Source organism: Propithecus coquereli, unplaced genomic scaffold, assembly GCF_000956105.1.
Source record: "Propithecus coquereli isolate 6110/MARCELLA unplaced genomic scaffold, Pcoq_1.0 Scaffold302, whole genome shotgun sequence".
In the NCBI taxonomy this organism is placed as follows: Eukaryota; Metazoa; Chordata; class Mammalia; order Primates; family Indriidae; genus Propithecus; species Propithecus coquereli.
In genome coordinates this window covers 1,950,200-1,972,214 of record NW_012148642.1, presented here as the reverse complement: position 1 = coordinate 1,972,214, position 22,015 = coordinate 1,950,200, and the positions used below count along the sequence as shown (strand labels likewise).

Here is a 22,015-nt window from a genome sequence, read left to right as displayed (position 1 = left end):
AAGGGAAGGAAGGCTACAGTGTCTAGTAAGGCTACAGTATTAAGACTACAACAGTGAGTAAATTCATTCTTCCCCTTTCTTTCCACCTGGCTTCCAGTAAGCACATGAGCATCGACCACCAGAGGACAAGCAGAGGCTGCACAGCACCTTGGAACAGGGGCTGTTTTAGGAAGCAAGGTATCAGAGGTCCCAGACTGTGTGTCCCCAGGCAAACACTGCCCTCTCTGGGTTTCATTTGTCTCCTTTATTTACTAGTGATACTCTTTTTCTAGGATAATGATCTGATGCTCAACCTTCTCAAGATTGCTTTAGATGAAGTAGGGACATCAGGAAAGTACTGGTGAGCAATTAGCTTAATATTTAATGAGAAAAACGAACTTTTGATAGTTACTTTTAGCAGTAGCACACTGGGTCATACAATTATTCCAATCAACTCTACAGTCTTATCACTATAGGGAGCATCTTTTGAAAATAGCTAAAAGAATCTTTCCTGTTGAAGATGTGCAGTGGAGTCTCCTTTCCTACACTACTGCAGTGCTTCCTCTCTTTAACCAACAAGCTGCTGGTATCCACCCAACAGCTGTCTTTGTGGATCCCCATCTTTCTAACCACCTTACTGTTTTTCCTAGTTCACTGGGTAGTTGCTAAATCATTTTCATTCCATACTTATTTCACCTTCTTCTAGTGCGTGAAGAGTGTGCTCAATTGGTGGGTCAGACTCAGGAAATCAGGAGTTTCCTAATTCTTTTTTGAGAGCAACCCAAAGTTATCTTTCAATTACTTCACATCACCTTAATGTACTTGAGGATAAACGGTCTCACTTTCTTATCCATAAACTATCTCATTTCTTTTTCCTTCACTTTAAGCATGGAATCCGATTTTAATTCAGCACCTTGTTAGAGATTCTTCAGATTTTTAAAATAGCAGGCCCTGGGCATATATCTGATATGAAATAAATTTTATGAATAATAGCAGTTTTCATTTTAAAATGGATATAAAGGTGCATTCATTATCAGTTGTAACTTAAATAATAATAAATTTGCTATAAGTATGATAAGTTAATAGACTATGGAATGCTTTCCTATGTTTTTCTTAGCTGGTTATCATAATAAGCATTATAATCTAAGCTTAACAAATGAGAAAACTAAGAGAAAGAATAAATGACTTATTCAAGGTCACACAGCTGACACCTAGATGGCAGAACATGGACAAAAACCCAGGTCTTCTGCTTCCTTCCATACGACACCATGCCCCTGTATACTGCATTAAATTACTAACTTTTGAAATGTTTCTTAAAGTTTGAAAAAGAACTCAGGTCTCTGTTTTACTTCCACTTCTACAGTGGCATATCTTGGTTGAAACTAATAAAGTTACGATGTTTTTTATGAATGGACCCTCTTTTGCTACAGTTTGCTCAGAAGTGAAAATACTGCTAATTCCTGAAGAAGATACCTTCAAGGGCAGAGACCAAAACTGCAACTTTTTATCCCCCACCCCACAGTACCAAGTAGTGCTGAGCACACAGTAGATGTCTGAGAAGTACCTGTTGATCTCCTATGAATAAATACAGTAGAGTACATTGAAAAGGCAATAATTAGGATTATTAAAAAATAGAAAAGTATTTAAGCTAAGTATTTAATTAGTGATAAGGATGAGCTTATTCCTCCTGGAGTTTATAATTTCAGTCAGAATCTTCAATTTTGTATGCTTTAAAAAGAACTGATACTTAGGAAGTTTGATGTATTTCTAGGATACTGAACTATTCTAAACTGCCAGCTTTATATTGTTTACATCATCCATCAGTATTGAAGAGTATAATATTATGTGATGTTGTGAATTACAGTACAGTGGATCCCAGGTTAAGTGTCATTTATTTAATAATATAGGAAAATTATCTTCTACTATTACTATTAAACCTGTATATGTTAAATCATAATTCTCAATTTTATATATTTGTATTTGCTTACAACTAGCTAAATGCTATCACTGCCGTCTTCCTGTCTAAGTTGTGGTGTCTATGTGATAGTACTGTTCATAAATGAAATTAAAGGAAAGACAAAAGGTTGTCTGTTACTGTCAAGCCCAGATACTGGCAGCAGTTACCTCAAAGTTCAGCCACTTGCGCGAGACAAAGGCATGCATCACAGCCAGTAACTCTACAAGAGGTTCGACTAGAAAAGTTTGACTGGATCAGTGGCTGAATTTTCACCAATTTGGAAAAGAATACATGTATTCTCTTACAGTGGTTGTATCACTGTGTTTTGAGTTTCCCAACTTAATCAGTTAACGGGCTAAAATTGCCAAAAATGAATCCACAGTAACTTCACTTAAAAATTCCATATGCTAGCTACTCAACATTAGCATTTATTGGCCTAAGTACATAGGAGGAATGAATACTGGCCACAATTTTAATTCGTAAAATAAATTAAGTTTTGTCTTAATTTTTATGGCTAAAGAAATAAAAGGTAATTAAAAATATTTAGAGTTATGAAAAAATGTAAAGAAAAAACCCCACCCTAGATCATGATGTAACTGGAAAAAGGAATTATAGCTCTTATTTCCTAATCCACACAAAAAACATGTACTGTAACACCAGAACAGGGTCTATAGAAAACCAAGACATCACAATAATATACAGTGTGGGAAGGTAGAAGAATCAGTCAAATTCTAATTTGTGACATCTTGAGATAAAACTACCAGTGAATGACTGACTCTACCCACCTCTTCACTAGTTTTGGCATAGTGTAGACAGAGTTTAATTAGGCTGTTTATAGACACTGAGGATTTCCATAACAATTTTTCCTGACACTCAGATAAGATTCAAATTTTGGTCCACTCACTCTGGACCAAAAAGGCTAATTTATAAGCTATTTCACATTTATTCCATGAAATTTTGGAATGGAGACAGAGTAAGAAATATTTCTCATTGAAAATATACATTTAAATGCAACCATGAAAGATGATGGTATAGTTTTTTTTTTTTTGTAGCAATTCAAGTGACAGTATAGAGAAGAAAGTCCTGCTACCTTGCTGAATAAAAAAAAAAGACAAATCTATAATACGGCCATATTTCTTCTCCATAAAAATAAAATTTATCCTATTTGCCTATATTTTCTTTGTAGGAATTTGTAAAATGCTCTATTGTCAGACCTGGGAACATTTCCAGCCCACTCCCAGAAATCACTTATTTTTATGCTATGGGGGGAAAAAGGGAAAATAGAAGCTATTACAAGCAACTGAAAACTGGCATTTAGTAAAAATTGTACATAAAAGAGATAAATGATTAGAGTTCAGCCAGACACTTAACCTCAACACGAACTAGTCAAGTTAGGATAGATGGAAGAAACTGCAAAAAGCACCCATTTTACTCCAAATTCATATCTTAAATAATTCTTTAGAAGGTTAAAAAATAAAACACACACACACACACACGCGCACGCACACAGAAATCTCCAACATGCTTGCTTCTATACAACTTAATATAATTCTATTATAGTACGACTTATTATGCAGATTTGAATATCCTCCATCAAACCATATTTTCCAACAAATTAGGTATAGAGAATAAAAGCATTTATATAACCTTTGCAGCAGGTGTTGGTCCTGTTCACCAACACCAGCATTATGAAGAAGGCCCGCTATAGTTACAAATGTATTTGGAAAAACTACAAACATGACAATTTAACCAAACTTATAATACTTTTCCCACAAGTAGGAAAAAGATATTAAAGCTGTTCTCTTTGGGACCCAGATATCATTAGCAGAAATGAAAATGCAAGAAGCCTATTTTTTTATATTTAGAAGAAAATCACAATGTGAAACGAAATGAGAAATGAGGGATTTTTTATGGAGTTCTTACACATTGGCTATGAAAGTGTTTCCCTGCAAAGAGAAGAGTCTTGTTGGGTCATCACAAAATGATGGGGAGTTCAGAGGGAAGGTGGGATAAAAGGTAATTAACCTGGATAACAGTATGCACCTTGGATGTTAGCAAAAGCGAAGCTAATAGCTTATAAAAAACACATGAAATATATAAAATAAAATGATTTTCATATACATCTTAATTTAAAATAATTAATGCATCAAATCCCTGTTTAAGACTTTAACCTGAATATCAAATTTAAGAGTCCAGACTAGTTACTGTTACTGTGGCTCTTCCCCACATATAACACACACACTATCAAAAATAATTTAAAAACCTTCACATTCTTAAATCTAAATTAGTGAGATATTTCTCCAGAAATCTTCCAAATAAATAGCTTTAAAAAAGAAAGATTTATAAGCTGTTAACTTTAAAAAAAAAATCTGTTAAATAAATTATTGATAATTCTTTATCCTACCACTGAAAATAAATCAAGACACTACCAACAACAAAATGAAATTCAAGCCCTGACAAGAGACCCTTTCCAGTTCAAGGTCTCTTTTTAAGGTTCTACCCTCCTTCTTCCTCTCCCCCACCAGGTCCAAACTGGTTATTGCTGAGTGGGTGTGGCACAGTGAAAATGCAGCATCAGGTTCATTCTGTTCTTCGGGCAGTGTTCTTACTATACACACAAATTGCTCCAGGCAGGGGGATGGTGCAAGCTCCAGGCTCCTGCACCCCCGAGACTGGTCTCCAAAGGAAAAAGCGGCTGCAACAGCAGCTCTGTCACACAAAGAAACGTGCATGGCCATTTCTGTTCAACTTAAGGATCTTCCCAAGACGTTGTTTAGCTGTTGCCATTCCTTTTTTTGGGCGTTTACCTATAAAACACCAACAACAGTGTAAATAATAATGAAAAGCACACTTGGCAGACAGCACCCGGAAGACTTAAAGGGAGAGCTTTATGGAAAGTAAGCCCTGTAAGTGTTCTCAATGGACAAAGTCATACTTCTGGACTTTGACTGTTTAAAACTCATCCATCTGCTCACATTAGGGTTAAAGGCCAACCTCCTTCACTAGACTTACAAGGTCCTCCCACAGTTTGATCTCTGCCTAGCTCTTCAGCCTCATCTCTTACCTATCCTGCCTCAAACTGTGCTTTGGCAACAAAACTCATCGCAATTTCACAAATACACCACATCCTGTTTCTGCCCTTCGTGCCCTGACTCCGGCTCTCCTTCTGCCTTCAAAGCTGTCTGTCACTCCCCCCATCTCAGCCTGGCTAACCCTTAGCATCCTTTTTTAGGGTCTGCCTCCTGATGCTCAGGGCTGACTTAGGTATCCTCCTTCTTTGTTCCCACAGCAGCCTATGCACACTGCCATCGCTGTGCTGTCCATAATGCACTAGATGGTGAACAACTTGAGTGCAGAGACTGTATCTAAACTGCCACTATCACCATCCCACACACTCACAAATATACCTAATCTACAATTGTGTAAAAGTTACCTTTTGTTGCCTGGTTGCTGATAGGTGGTGGATTTGATGCAGGTCTCTTGGTGGGGTGAAGGGGCACTGAGAAGGAAGTTTCACCAACTGGCCTTTCTGGGCTTAGACTGCCATTACTTATCTGGCATGCCCCTGAAATCAAGCTTGAATTCTGCATGTACTTTCCGTTCTGAAGGCCTGAGCCACTGCTGTCCACATAATTCCTACTTTGTACCTTCTGACTGGTTTCTGATGAACCTTCCTTTTTGATGCATTTCTGGCTTCTACTTAGGTCCTGGAAGAAGGAAGGAAATGAGGCTGAATTCTTAGGGTTTAAGAAAAGTGAGGTATTTAAGCTCTCTATGCATTAGGAAAGTCAAGAGAGAAGAAATAAACTACTGAATTTTGGTTTTCTTAACTTCTATCAGCCAGAGAGGACTACCATTTCATGATGGTCATCTCAATTCATAAACCTAACAGGTTTGAAGGATTTGGGTCTTGAAGTTGCTTCATAACTTAAGTAGGGAAGAAAAAGGAGAGAAAATAATTTAAACAAGCAGAAATGCCCTGCCTGCCATTCCACTCAGTGAGCACGTGCTATGGAGGACCCAAGACAGGAGGAATGGACTTACGCTTCCTCAGCATGCCACAGCTCCCTTAGAATATACCTCTCATGGTGTAATGTGCTATTCTTTTTTAGAACCTAACTTCTTTAAGTTTCATCTCCACGCAACTTGTTTTCTAGAAAATCCTTAGATCCAGAGCCCCAAGCTTGGTATTTTTCTTTAAATACAACTCCTCTTTCTTTCTCTTACGACTATTGAGTAAACTTTCAAAAAATGCTACTGATTGGTGAGTCTTGAAATCAACTGAGAGGTCATGACCAGCATTAAAAAGAGAAAGGAACAGACTGGACATGAAAAGAATACACTGTGACATGATGTTTCATGAAACCAGTTTTGATTATGCACCTGTGTGCATGAGAGAGCTGTGAAATATATCTCTGACTTTGTCGTGATCAAATAAGTTTCAAAACAGTAATAAACACAGACTTGCTTTAAATTAGTGTTAGAAATATTCTTGAGCATGAGGAAGCAATGCTATGATTTGACATGTCATTACAATACCTATTTAGAGTAAAGGCAAAAGAAATTGATATGACCTGATATGATTTCTCTGATATGATCTTGCTAATTATCATTTCTTCATTTATTTTCAAAGATAATTATAAAAACAGCCAGATTTAAATAATAGGTTACTTTTAATACTGAATCCTATGACAAACTTTTTGACCAGCTACAGTGAGGCACTATAAAATAATATACTGAAAAAGTGAATTATAACAATTAAGATTATTTCGTACTTGACCTGGAGTATATCCTGGAGTATATCCTTCTATTCAATAAAGAACTTATACTCACAAAGCCTTGCTTTAAAAAGATAACTTGGCTGTTTTTCTTCTTGTAAAAGTTATAGCTAAATATATCATTTCTTGGCCTTTTGGCTAAGATCAAGTGTAGTAACAGCTAAATATTTAGAAAATACAGATAAGCCAAATAAAGGATATAAAAACCACCCATAATTCCATTACTCAGAGATTAATGATCTTACATATTTAGTGTAGAGTCTAATTGTCTTTTCTGGTTTGTGTATGTATATCATACACAAACTCCTCCTCCACGGGTTTCAGTCTATAGCTCCAACTTAACCCAGGGCTCTAGAGGATGGCAAAATCTAGAGACCCTTTCCACTTCCGCTGAGGTCTTTCAGGGCTTTGAGAAAGCTTTACTCACAAGAGACGTTCCCTTCACCACTTCTTAACTGCCTACTCAAGTTTCCCTCTGTTCCCCTTCCCCCCCAAAATGTTTCTTTACACTAGAGAAAACTAGGGGCAGTATTTCTGCTTTTGCTGATTTACGTACTTCTTTAAGTATGATGGGAGTTGGGGAGCTTTAGGGGCCCTACTCTGCCACATAAGAATTTTGATTCTTTCTTTGGCTGCCATTTTCCAAGATTTACAGCAAAAGATCATATGACTTTCCTTATTTGGTGCTGCTGGTAAAGTTTTGGTTTTTAAAAAATGCTATTTGTGTTTCATTTTGTTTGGTGTAAACATTAATATGCTAGGACCCTAAAACATCTAGTTTCTTCTTACAGTGGAGGTTCTTAATATGAAGTTAACGGATAGTCTGAGGTGGGTGTTGGGATGTGGGTAGCAGCACAAACCATGACAAAATGTAAGCAAAAGTCAATATTTATGGTGAACATTTTTCTGGAAAGAGAATCTGTAACTTTCATCAAATTCTCAAAGGAATTTAGTATCTAAAAATGTTCAAGAAATAACATCAGGCTGAGTGTAGTGGCTCACACCTGTAATTCCAGCACTTTGGGAGGCTGAGGTGGGAGGATTGCTTGAGGCCAGGAGTTCAAGACCAGCCTGGGCAAGATAGTAAGGCCCCCATCTCTACAAAAAATAGAAAAACTAGCTGGGCACTGTGACGTGTGCCTGTAGTCCCAGTGACTCAGGAGGCTAAGCTGGGAGGATCGCTTGAGCCCAGGAGTTTGAGGCTGCAATGAGCTATGATCACACTACCACACTCCAGCTTAGATAACAAAGCAAGACCCTGTCTCTTAAGAAAAAGAAAGAAATAAATTAACATCAGAGGTTAAAAAAGAGATCTTCATGGTATTCTTCTTTACCTTTCATGTTTCATTCTAACCAGACATACCTACAAGTGCTGGCAGCCATTAGTTTTTAGAACTACTTCCTTGAATAAATTATTCTTTTCCAAATCACATTCTATCCATGTCATTACATTAGTCATCATATCAGAATCTCTAAAAATGGACAGTTGTTCAAATGTTCATTTAATTGTAATTTTTTGGCTTCCTACATCTAGTAGTTGATAACCAACTGTTACAGTTTAAAAAAGAAAGCAAAACCAGACAATTTTAAATGTCCTTCTATGTTTCAAACTTCGAATATACCTGAGGATTAAATCTGGAAGTATCAAATTGTTTAATCCAGGAAGAAGTCCTCAAGTCTTGATCTTCAGTCTTGACATGGTACCCTAAAGAAAAGTTTTAATTAAATTACCTTTGCACAAACTTGATCTGAAAGAACAAAACTAATCTAATGCTTAAAATTGAGAGCAAATTTATATCGACATTTTATTTAAAAATAAATACATTAACTCTTTAGATATTTATTCACATACTTTCACCTTCACTATACTCCTTTTCCTCTCAGAAGCAAAAACAATCACCAGCTCACAACTTATCATGTTAATTCTTTTGATTCTCTCAAATACTATATTCTTTTTTTTTTTTTTTTTTTTAAGGCTAAGTGAAGTAGTAGGCATGAAGAAGGAACAAAGAAATCTGTAACGTTGTGACCAATTAGTTGTAAATACCACTGTACTCAGACCAGCCTCAAAGATTTTCTTAATTTCACAGGTTTTGGGCTAGATGCTAGAAGATCTATAATCAAATTCTATGGCCATCTGTTGTATACGTAAAACCAAATGCAATATACTGTCTCTAAAAATGGTATTTTCCACGTAGAATATTTTCCCATATAGAATAAAGCAGGTGTTTGCCTGAATTTTGTAGTATTTCCATAAAAACTTTCTTTTCAAGGGACCAAAGAGATCTTAGAAAGACAAAATGATGCAGTGGAAAGACAGAGAAATTCAGATTTGAATTTGAGTTCTTTCATTACTAATGTAACTTTAAGCAAATTACTTATCCTCTCCAAACTTCAGTTTCCTCATATACAATAAGCACAGACTTTGAGTTCAGATGATCTTGGGTTTAAATTCCAACACTATTGAATAATAGCTATGTAAAGCGTGGGCAAATTAAATTAATTTCACTAAGTCTTGTTTCCTTTACCTGTAAAATGGGAGTGACTTTTACCTATAACATAAGTGTTGTTTCAAGAATTAAGTGAAATGAATGCCAAGTTCCTGGTCCATAGTTGACAATTATATGGGATCCAACACAATTATTACATAGGCATTCAATTTTAATGTAGTCCATCTTTTCCCCAATCTTCCTCAAGCTTTTTGGGAAACAAAAATTTGCCTGAAGGCACAGAACAGAAAACACTATGGGGCATGTCTGACACTGCCTTCGAGTCTTCCCTCTTTTCCCAATACTCCTTTTTTTCAAGTAGGAGAAAGAATAGCCTCAATCGGAAAGAAACAGTTCAAAACTTGTTTTCCCTTTCCTAAAAGGAAAATACGATTGACTATTCAAGTTTAGCAGACCATTTGAGACACCAAAACATTCCTTTTCACTCTGACAATAATACTAACTCTCTTGCAATAACAATGGTAGAATTATTCTACTGAACACCATTCTCAATTCCAGGTAATTTAGAGTTCTTATGCTTCCATGTTACATGACTTGTCAGCATTATACAGTTTTTCATCAGCATTCTTAACACCATTTCTAGTTAAAGGTGTGCAATGAATAGTCCTTATTCAAAATCCCCAACTTCAACTAGGATTATTGAGGTATTAAGTTGGGCATCATATGTTACTTCTTAGAGACTGATAAATTTTTTTTCTTACCACATTCCACTGGTTTAGCATAGCGATACAACTGCCTAACCTCATGGTTACTGCTGTGGCAGCTGCTGTGATCCTGGTGAGAGTTTCTCTCACCGCTGCAGTCTGTGCTTTGTATTTGCCTTTGTAAACATGTGGAATAGTGCAACCCTGCCATAGACAGCATGCCCTGAATAGCTTCTTCCTCTGTGCTCGTCGAGGTAGGACATTCCCTAAAAAGCAGATGATCCAAAAAAACAAGAATGTATTTTTTCTGATGAAATTTTTGGCAAAATTTAAAACTAAAAAAATGTTTCCATTTTTTTATATGTAATAAGACTACTACCATCAGCAAGCCTACCTTTTAACTGGAATTTCACTTCTAGATGGCTTCTGGCTCTTTTGAAGGAAGTTTTTCATTACATTAGATTCTTCCTTAAAGTTTGATGTTATTTCTTGTTTCTTTTCATCACCTGAACTTTCAGACTCTTCAGTGGTAAAATTATTTTTCTGAAATAATAATTAAATGGAAATAAAGCCATATAAGAAATTGACCAAGTCTGTACAAACTAATCCAAAAGATTTTATGTATCTATGGAAAGTCAAAATCTTAATTATCATGAAATTATTCTGTATTTCACATGAAAATCTCTATTAACTATAGGAACATACTGCCTTCATAAAAAATACATAGGCTTTCTTTAAGGTACAATGAAATATAACCTATGAGAGATACCAGAAATATTAAGAACAGTATAGGCAGAAGAATCTCTCCCTCCACCGTGTCCAAAATCAGACAAAAGCCATGTTTATCAAATGTGAACAGTCACATGACAGTGGGTGTGTATAATGACCACTACAGGAAGACCCTGTGCTACACAGCTCAGAGACGAGCTTTGGGGAAAGCTGTCATTTGCCTTCCGCCCAAGTGAGGATACATGGTGCTTATCTTTCCATCAAATAACATACAAGTCATAGGGTCTCAGGCATACCAGTGCAGTGCACTCAGGTCCAGAGTCTTCTGACTCAGAAATATCGGAATATCCTGATGATTTATTCCTGAGTTCTGATTTCACATGTGTAAAAAACCCTGAGAAAGAAAGGAAAGGATGAGAAAAAAAGAGAAAGTCATTAGAATTTGATGAACAAGGTATAGGGTGATCTCTAAAGTCCACCTGCCTCTCTGATGTCTCCCAATCGCTCCTCCTCTATCCCCCTTTTTCACTTTTGTTTTCTCCATTTCTTTCTCCCCTCTAGGTCTTTCTACCTAACTGACCAAGATACTAACTGAAGTATATACTTAAATATAAGTGTGGTATTTATTAAACATGATTGTATATTATATATTTGGGTGAGTTGACCATTTTATATTTCTTTCCAGAAAAAGCTTCCAAAACTAAAACTAGCTATTTACAAGATGATTTTCACTTCTCCTTTTGCATTAGTTCTATCATTAGGAAAAAAAGATAACTTTTCTAAACCAAAAAAGCATTCATGTAGTTGGTGAATTCAACAAGCTTATAAACTGGGCTTTTTCCTTCAGGAGGCGCTGCCATATAGCACTTGTTTGATGAATTCCTGTTGATTAGGGCCTTTTTCCTGGCGTGCACACAAAGCCAGAGTCACCAACTACAGCAGTGCCAAATTTATCTGGAATTAGCAGGAACTAAGATGTTCAGCATGGATTAAATAATGTTAGTTATCTGAAATATCTGTCAAATATCAAAATTTTTATTTTAACTGCTTTTTAAAATAGAAGGGTACATGGAGGTCCTGAAAAATGTTGAGAAATTAAGACTCCATTCAAAGAAGAAAGACCTCAAGAAGACAGCGTTAATATTTTGTCCTATTGATGATAACCAATTAATGACCTAGTGGAGGACTTCTTGCCAATAGGCAATCAAATAAAACCACAATACATGGATACGTAACAGCTTCAGATCAGCCAGTTATATACCTCCTGAAAATTATATACATGCTAGCTAAAATAATATATAAAATTTCATTAAACTTGAAATTTTTATTTTGGAAATTAGAGGCCCATAAAATGTATGATCCTTCATGTGACTCTTCAAAAACTGACTAAGCGAAGGTATGTGACCCACACAAACCCCCTCACTGATAACACCCTCCCTGGCCACTATACCTCACTTGGCATTCACATTCGGCACCTCCCTGATGGGTGACCTACTCAGACATACCTCTGATTTTTCAAAACAGTATTAGGGACACAAAAATTTTCAATCCTCCTATAAACTTAAGAACTTTAAAATTAGCATGTTACTTAACATATTACCACATTAGTAATGAACAGATCTTCAAAATGACCATAAAACAAACATACTGTTAAGTGGTTTTTGAGATGTCTCATTTTCCACTCCCTCTATTCCTGAACTCTCTTCTATCTTCATTTTTGTCTTTTTTGTCCTTCTTTTATCCTCTTCGTTTTCACTATCTGCTGTATAAAGAGTCTGATCTGTGAAGGGCTGTCTCTCATCTCTGTATCATGAAGGAAAAATAATCAAGTCAGAAAATAGTGCAAGACTATGTAGCCAAACGATATTCCCCACCCCGTTAATTTACAGAGGGTACAGAATTGAGATCCTGTCCCCATATTTCAGTCAGCTATGCAACAGTATGGACTAGGGATAGAATGAACAAAGGGAATCCACTGAAAATTAATCTACTTGATACTCTGATCTACTTTACATACTTGATTATTCTTCCATTTGTCAGCAGTAATCGTAGATCATTATCTTTTGCTCTCCATTCAGGTACCGTGGAAGATGGCTGGAGATGTTTGTTGAATTTTCCATTCAGTTTAGAGCTCAAGATGTCCTTAAAGTATAAAAGCAGAAGTTACTTAACCTCCACCCTCAGACAGCCCTGCTTGACTGAAGAATACAATATACCACCACCTCCCTCACGGCCTTGCATCTCAAGGTGACACATAGCTGCCAGGGCGTGGGGACATGTAGCAGTATGACACTGCAGAGTTCCTGAAGTAGAATGTAAAATGTGCATAAAGTGAATTCAAAGAAATTTCACTCTTGCAGAAAGCTGAAAAACTGGAGCAGCACTGCCTTAAGGTATTTTAACTCTCTTCCCCTTGCTTCTTCCTACTGAAGTGCTAGCTCCTCGGCCTTTCCATTCACCCTATCCTTCACTTACTATCTACCTAGCAACAAACAGGTCACCGCACTGGTACCACTAGGAACAAAGGCCACTATATGACATAAAGGTACAATAGTAGCTGGGTTTTAATCCATAAAAAAGACTTCCTTTTCATGGTAATTTTTCCCTTAATAATAAATAGAACCTTTCCTAATAAGCTAAATCTTCCCTAGTGACTATGGGTTAAGTAAGTTTAGAACAATGTAATCTTAAAACAATTATATGAAATTTAAAATATTTTAGAAAGTTAAATTTTCCATATAATTTCTTTAAATATTTTAATTCAGAGATATCCCTATCTCATTCATTTTATTTATCTATTTATTCTTATGTTTTAAGAGTTGGGTGTCTTGCTATATTGCCCAGGCTGATCTCAAACTCCTAGGATCAAGCAATCTTCCTGTTTCAACCAACGTCTCGAGTATCCGGGACTGCAGCTGTACACCATCACATCCAACTCTTCTATCTCATTCATTTTAAATTATTGCCTATCCTCTACTTAAAATGTAACATTATAGATGATACAGATCTCACCACAAATTTGTAACCATGTTTTACAAAGGTACTACATCAATCTTATTACTGCCTCCCACTCTCCCCTTTGTCCAGTAGGCCAGCACTTTCCAAACTTTAATGAGTTTATTCTAACAGTCTCCCAGTCTAATAGTTATCTAGGCTGATGCTATTGGCTCATATTATAGGTTTTCTGCATTTGCTCTTCTCTCTGCCTATAACATTATTCCTCAAATGTCTGTCTATTCATTTGACTTTGCATGATTTAAGTGTCAGTTCAAAACTGAGAGGCTCTCTGCCCACCTTAGCTAAAGTACCCAGATACAACATACCTCTTTATTCTACTGCTCTGTTGTTTGAGTTCTTTCAAAAACACTTATAATCTGAAATTATATTATTTTAGTGTATGTCTCTGCCTCCCCATCCTTCCAACTTGAACTAGGATGGAAGCTTCATGAGGGCAAGGACTTAAGTTTTGCTCACTCTGGCATTTTCTCCAGAGCCTGGAAGAGCAGCTGGTACGTGGTAAACATTCAATAAACATGTCAGGAAATCAATGAGGTCTATTCATTCTAATTCTATACTGATAACTAGAAAGATTAAGCACCATTCCTTGAAACAGGCAGAACTATTGGATGACCCCTATAATTACAGCAAAAATTAGATAACAAGAATAGTCAGAATGTTCACTTTTTATTACCTCTTTAAAGAACTTTAAGGAATAATCAAGTCTCTTTTTTTTATTATGAAACAATACTTGCCTCTTCCCATGGACACATCTCTAATCTTTTGAGGACCTCCCTGGTGTGGAGCTCTAGGATGTCTAGGTTAGAAGGAGTTCGGACATTATGATCTCGAAGTTTCCTCATCTTTCGTCGGGAATGGTAGGGGGAAGTTGCTTCATTTGAGGATCGTGAAACTGGACACACAGTAGGAATTCCCTGAGTTTTAACTGGTTTGCCATTTTCCTCCTTTAAGAATTAAAATCAGAGTATTTTTATGACAAGACTACTATATACACACCTGACTGTCCATAAAGATATTTTTAGAAAACAAAAAACATTCAGTTTAATCATATAAACAAAAAAGACTAAATCATAATAAGCCTCAAAGAGCTTTGCCGAGACCCTTATTCCCTTTTCTCCCCCAAATAAGATACTGTGAGCATATTTCCTTGATTTTAATATCATATTAAAGGCTGTGTTATATTCCACTGTATGGATACAGCATAATTTACTTACCTAATACTCACTGGTAGCCATTTAGGCTGCTTCCAGTTCTTTCCCACAATGAGCATTCTTTTCACATATATATTTGCATAAATGCATAAAATGCTTACTTTTTAAAGTGCTTTTCTAAATTTTTTCTTTTTAGAGACAGTGTCTCACTCTGTTGTCCAGGCTGGAGGGTAATGGCGTGATCACAGCTCACTGCAGCCTCGAACTCCTGGGCTCAAGCAATCCTCCCAACTTAGCCTCCCAAGCAGCTGGGACTACAGGCGTTTGCCACCACACCTGGCTAATTTTTAATTTCTTTTGTAGAGATGGGGTCTCGCCATGTTGCCCAGGCTGGTCTTGAACTCCTGGCCTCAAGTGATCCTCTTGCCTCAGCCTCCCAAAGTGTTGGGATTATAGGCATGAGCCACTGTGCTACCCAATATTTACTTTTTAAACTAAAACCACACATCTATGTAGTTTTTAAAATTAAATACTCTATAAGCATATCATGAAAAGTAGTGGTCTACTCTTCCCCATCCCTGATTCCCGTTTTCCAGAGGCAACCACTTGCAACTATTTTTTTCTGTGGTAACATACGTGTAACATAAAATTTTCTATTTTAACCATTTTTAAGTATACAGTTCAGTGCCATTAAGTATCTTCACACTGTTGTATAGCCATCACCACCATCCATCTCCAGAACTTTCTCATCTGCACAAACTGAAACCATACCCACTAAACAATAACTTCCCATTCTGCCCTCCCTCCAACCCCTAGCAACTACCGTTCTACCTGCACTCTATGAATCTGACAACACTAGGAACTTCATATAAACGGAATTATATATCTGTCCTTTGGTGACTGGCTTATTTCACTTAGCAAAATATCTTCAAGGTTCATCTACATTGTAGCATGTGTCAAAATTGCCTTCTTCTATTTAATACAAGGCTGAATAATATTCCATTGTATGTATGTACCACATTTTGTTTATTTGTGCATCCACTGATGGACACCTGGGTTGCTCGGTCCACCTTTTGGCCATTGTGCATAATGCTGCTATAAACCTGGGTTTACATACATCCATTCAAGTCCCTGGTTTTAATTCTTTTGGGTATTGGGTAGTCATGACTTACAACGCTACTAACTGTAGGTTTTGCCCCTAGTTTTTTGCCTCTAAATTTCTAAATAACATGTTTATACTGTTTTCAGCTTCAATTATTACTGGATTCCTACTATGCAAGATGAAGTCTTAATCCTTAATCCATACCTCTCCTAAACATACACCTACTTCCCTTTCCTTCGATATTCTGTATTTGAATTATGCTCAGTAAAAATTATGAATAACCCAATGCCACATTACGTACTACTATTCCATTCCTTTCTTTTATATCCTTCGATAATCCCTTGAGTTATAATTGCCTCACTTCCCATCTGCTTTGTTTTCTACGTATTAATATTTATCACTAATTGATTCCCAAATTCTCCATTAGAAGAATGTAAACATTCAAATGCATTAAGTAATCTATCAATTTTATATTTTTCTTTGGAGACATCTCTCCTGGATAGGATTGCCAGATAAAATGTACAAGACACCCAATTAAACTTCAATTTCAGGTAACAACAAATATGCAGCTTTTTGGTCTCCTGATCCATCCTGGACTGGCTGTTCTCTCTGGGCCAGACTTATTCTTCCAGGTGTATTTTACCACTTTAAATTGTAATATTAATTTGGAGTTGACATATTCTCAGAAATGACACTCACATTTATTTAAGTATTGTTTTACTTCCCTTAATAAAGATTTACAGTTTTTTTCATACAGACTCATACTTTCTTACTAAGTTTATCCTTAGTTTTGGTTGTTATCATACATGAGATTTATATATGTATACATTTACATACATATTTAAGATCAGAAATATGACTTTTGATACTGAATTCATTTGTATATGATTACTATCACTCTTTAAAAACAGAAAATATTTTTCTACTATAGCTGAACACATTTGAGAATTACACGAACTATTCTACCCATGGATATTAAACCCAGCATTTTAATACTTCTTAGCTGTACACCTCTTCCCATTCCCCAAATATAACCCTAGCGTAAGCTGTGAAATTATCAGGTAGCCTCCATTCCCGCCACTAATTTCCTCTCAATTCAAGCTAGACACTAACAGAACCACCTTGCTGAAGAATTACTTTAATTAAAACACCCTTTCTTAAACACCTAGAAGAGCCCTTAGTTAATAAATTAAAACACCTAATCACAGATTTTACGAGCTTTTATCAAAGGGTATTTATCTGATCAAGTTGCTCTAGTTTTGTCCCACCTCACTAACCTCATCCCTTTCTCCAACCCAGCTTCCCTAGGATGACTCATCCCCCTTACATTTTTTTCTCTTGCTATAATTACTTAACACATATTCATCTCTGGGTAGCTGAAATTAACTGGTTCTGAAAGTTGTATTACTCTGTATTTTTTGTTTTTAAAGTAACCTGAAGTAATCTGGTAACTGCTTATTGTTTCATTTCAATATAATATTCTAAATTTCTCTCTAAGTCTTTAGAAGCCTTTAGGCTTCTAAAGAATCCATACAAGACTCATCTCATTCTATTACTTCTAAGTGTGTAAGAGTTTTCAAATGTTTGTAGTGTGCTGGTAGATGCATTTGCTTCTCAAAGCAGATAGTAAGGAAGCATTTACACGATAGTTTTTACTCTTACCTCTATTGCTCGAATTACTTTAGAAAGTTCTTTAATAAGATGTCCAGGTCTAACATTGTCTGGAATTTCAAAGGCATGTTCAGATACAAGCTGTATTTGGATTAACAAAGATAAGAAAACCAAAGTTACTTATATTTTTATATGTAAAAACTAATTTACTAAACCAATTTTCAGGTTCTCTAAACTTTATAGACATAGTTAAATACTAGTAAGCCATGTCTTAGAGTTCATGAAGTTGGTATAATACCTTCAAAAGAGATCCTCATTAATACATAAAAATCCTCTTAGATGGACTTGTTCCACAGTGAGTTTTGCTTTATATTGAGTAGTAACCTTGTACTCTACACCTCAAAGCCTACTGTAATTCTTACTACTACTACTCATTAGTAAAGTAACTAATTAAGCCTAACATTTAATTCATAATGCATTAAGATTTTTAAGGGGAACACAGGCACTAACATAATTCTAGTTTCTTTTGGGAAGTCTAATTTGAATAAATTTTTGTCAACTTTTTTTTCTTTTAATAATCAAAAGCAAAATAGAAAAAAGCTCCCAACAATAATGAAGAGGAATTAATTGGTAAGTTACCATATTTATTGAACTGCAAGCTGTTGTCATTATTTATTATGTGTATTTCAAATATTAATCTCTATATCTAAGAATATTTTGGCTTTTTAGACACACTCAACATACTAGTTTCTACTTTTGCTGTATACTTGGTTTTAGCATCATTTGTTAAAACAAGGTAATAACAACAGTAATATTAAGTGCTAACTAACTCTGCTCTAATACTATTAAGTATTTATAAGTGTTAACTCATTTAATCTTTCCAACAACATTATGACATAAATACTACTGTTATTCCCATTTTACAGTTGAGGGAAGTGAGGCATAGAAGTTAGGCAACTTGCCCAAAGTCACATAGCTGGTTTATTAGCAGCAAAGCCGAGATTTGATTCTCAACATTTGACTCCAAGATCCATGCTCTTAACTATTATGCTGAGCTGCCTCTCCTCTTATGGCAAATTTAACAGATATTAATGCAAACATTATGCTTTTTACTTATTTATTTATTTTTGAGACAGGGCCTTGCTCTGTAGCCCGGGCGTGACTGCAGTGGCATCATCATAGTCCACTGCAATCTCAAACTCCTGCGGTCAAGTGATCCTCCCGCCTCAGCCTCCCAAGTAGCTAGGACTACAGGTGTGCACCACCATGCCAGGCTAATTTTTCCGTTTTTTGTAGAGACAGGGTCTCCATATGTTGTTCAGGCTGGTCTAGAACTCCTGGTCTTTTTTTTTTTTTTTTTTAAATGAGTTTTATGTTTATTTAAGGTATACAATATGATGTTATAAGATGCACATAAAGACTAAAAAGGTTACTACAGTGAAGCAAATGAACATATCCATCTTCTCACAGTTAGTCAATTTTTGGTTTCTATGAAAAGAGCAGCTGAAATACACTCACTTAGCATAAATCTCAAATATAGTACAATTTTGTTACTTATAGTCTTCACGCAGAACTCCTGGTCTTAAGAGATTCTCCTGCCTTGGCCTCCCAAAGTGCTAGGATTACAGGTGTGAGCCACCATGCCCAGCACATCATGCTTTTTAAAATGCACTGTAACTGTAATGTATTAACAGCATTTGTTATTGATAACGAATTTACTATGCATCAAAATCACTTATGAAGTCTGAAGAACTTGTATGTAGAACAGAGGTATGAAGTATGAAGAACAGAGGTTCAGATCCTACCCTAGATCTATTAAATCAGAATCTCCAGAGGAGGATCCAGGGGTTTTATTTTTATAAAAAGTGCTAAAGGCAATTCTGATAAACTCACAAATTTGACAACCACTTGTCTAAAGCCTTCAGCAGGAAATGAATTACACAGTTTTTGCAACATATGCCTGTTTTTATTTCGTTATATAGTTTTAAATTTGCTTATGCCTTTCCTTGTCATCTAGATGATAGTCTTTTACAGTGGAAGACATGCTTTTTATTTTCCTGAATGCTTCCACACTGCCTTGCTCTAGTAGATACATAGCAATGATAATAAAGTGACAGGGAGTATAAAATTATTGGGACGGTAACCTATTAATTACTATTTCCCAATATCTCCTAAAAGCATGATTTTTATTTCAAGGGGATACTCAAGAAATTAATTTGGACATGTATTTTCATTAGCTCACACATTTATCATTTATTAAAGTATTATGTGCAAAGCTCCATGTAGTCAAAATGAAGATAAGAAAGATAGTCCCTATTCTTCAAGACCTCATAAACCTGGTGAAGGAGAAATGGATACATTATTTTATTACATTAGTTGTAAGCCCACTGGCACAAGAAATATGCTATGGAATCATAAGGGAAGTTAACACTAATTCCAAATGGAAATCTGGGATGACTTTTGGGTGGTGGGAATCAGTGCAAACTGGACCACATTTTAGTGGAAATGGAAAGCTCATGCTTCCACCTTGACCCCTCCTGTCCTTCATTTTTATATAAGTCTCGCAGAAAGGTAAAGAGCATAGGCTTTGCAATCCCAGAGATCTAAGCTTTAAATTCTAGCTCTACCAGTTCTCTTACTTAAAAAACTCTTGAACCTCAGCTTTCCCATATGTAGAACAGGGATACCAATAGCACTCCAACCTCATATAGTTGCTGTTAGGATTAAATGAGATCATGCATGTAAAGACTAAGCACACTATAACAGCTCAATGTTATTTATTATTATTCTGTGTCTACATGTTCATTTCTCAGTCAACATCCTAAATATACTTGAATTACTTTCTTTTCCAGATTATAAAGACATAACTAAGTACTTAATTCTCATAAATATGAACAGAAACCAGTACATCTGTATATACTGTATAATAAAATGCAGGTTGTACTTAAAGCATAATCTCTATTCCCTTTACTATTGGCATTCACAGGTGCTGCCAAAACAGCATAAGAATTCTATTTTCTTGATCTTGCCACATAAAAAACAACAATGATTTACCAAACAAAATAACTTACTTCTTTTTTCATCCATAATTTTAAAGCAGTATGCAGTGCTTTCACTCCCTGTACCAGGTAAGTTTGAGGCTGGAAACCATCTTCTCTCAGTTCTATAGGAACAAAAGTGGGGTGGACAAAGAAGTTAAAGTGTTCTAAAGATAAAGGGATTAACTTTAGATTTTGAGTAACCACGAAGTATAAAACTGTATAACTTCCAAATTAATAGAAAGACAAAAAAATGGAATACGAAATTCAAAAAGAAGGAAAAAGAAATAGAATTACATTCAATGTAATTGTACTAAATGTTGCAGTTAAAAGAAAGACTGTTCCTTCAGAGTAGAGAAGGAAAAAATAAATTAATTAAAAAAAGAAGAAGAAGAAAAAAGAAAGACCATTCCATTGGATTAAAAAATAAACTAAAGGTACATAAATAACATATTAAAAAATACAGAAATGTTTAAAATAAAAAGATGGGGAAAAGATACCAAGCTTTGAAAAAAAAGCTGGTATAGCTATATTAATAGACTGTCATTAATAAAGGGTCATTTCATAACAACTAAAGATTTAATTCATGAGAGAGACATAAATAACCATCTAAATGTTGTGCTCAATAACATAGCCTGAAAATATGGAAAGCAGTAACTAGACAGAGCTATAAGGAGAAATCCATAATCATAGTGGAAAATTTTAAGACATTTCTCTTGATAAACAATAAAGTAAGTGAACTAAAAAAAAATCAGTAGGCATATATATATGTAATTTGAACAATATAAAACTTGATTTAATGGCCATAAATAGAATATTATACCCAGAAATTGCAGAACACATATTCTTTTCAACATACACAGAACATTTACAAAAAATCATCCATATCCCAGGGCCATAAACAAGTCTTATCAAATGTCCAAGGATCTAAATCACAGACGTGTTCACAATGCAATTAAGCTAGAAATCAATAACATAGAAATCAGGAACAAGGTAACTGGAGAAAGTCCATATGTTTAGAAATTAAGAAACACAAATACTAAGAAATAGACTGCTAACATTTGGATCAAAAAATAAATATTAGGCCAGGCATGGTCACTCACACCTATAATCCCAGTACTTTGGGAGGCTGAGGTGGGGGGATTGCTTGAAGCCAGGAGTATGAGACCAGCTTGAGCAATATAGCAAGACTCAGTCACTAAAAAAAACAGAAAAATTAGATGGGCATGGTGGCGGTGGTATGTGCCTGTAGTCCCAGCTACTTGGGAGGCTGAGATAGGAGGATCCCTTGAGCCCAGGAGTTTGAGGTTGCAGTGAGCTATGATGATGCCACTGCACTTGTGCCCAGGCAACAGAGCGAGATGCTGTCTCCAAACAAACAAACAATAAAACAATACATTGGAAATCATAGTATGTTGGTTAAACAATAATGAAAACATTATATCAAAACATGTGGTATAGGCCGGGCGCGGTGGCTCACGCCTGTAATCCTAGCTCT

The 22,015-nt window shown here is 35.7% G+C and overlaps 1 protein-coding gene across 2 annotated transcripts in view; it reads right to left on the bottom strand.

Moving 5' to 3' along the window:
• Positions 1-3,767: 3,767 nt before the first annotated feature.
• Positions 3,768-22,015, bottom strand: part of KDM7A (lysine (K)-specific demethylase 7A) — an 89,134-nt gene continuing 70,886 nt past the window's right edge. The window contains exons 10-20 of one of the 2 annotated variants that reach the window (XM_012649788.1): positions 20,551-20,642; positions 17,531-17,620; positions 14,350-14,559; positions 12,615-12,739; positions 12,246-12,400; positions 10,894-10,991; positions 10,263-10,411; positions 9,926-10,134; positions 8,337-8,419; positions 5,370-5,643; positions 3,768-4,743 (exon numbers count right to left, since the gene is read on the bottom strand). In XM_012649788.1, coding sequence (XP_012505242.1) covers positions 4,649-4,743; positions 5,370-5,643; positions 8,337-8,419; positions 9,926-10,134; positions 10,263-10,411; positions 10,894-10,991; positions 12,246-12,400; positions 12,615-12,739; positions 14,350-14,559; positions 17,531-17,620; positions 20,551-20,642 — 1,580 coding nt within the window. In that variant the 3' untranslated portion in view covers positions 3,768-4,648. The remainder of the gene's footprint in view (positions 4,744-5,369; positions 5,644-8,336; positions 8,420-9,925; positions 10,135-10,262; positions 10,412-10,893; positions 10,992-12,245; positions 12,401-12,614; positions 12,740-14,349; positions 14,560-17,530; positions 17,621-20,550; positions 20,643-22,015) is intronic. The other variant, XM_012649787.1, reaches the window with a different exon arrangement.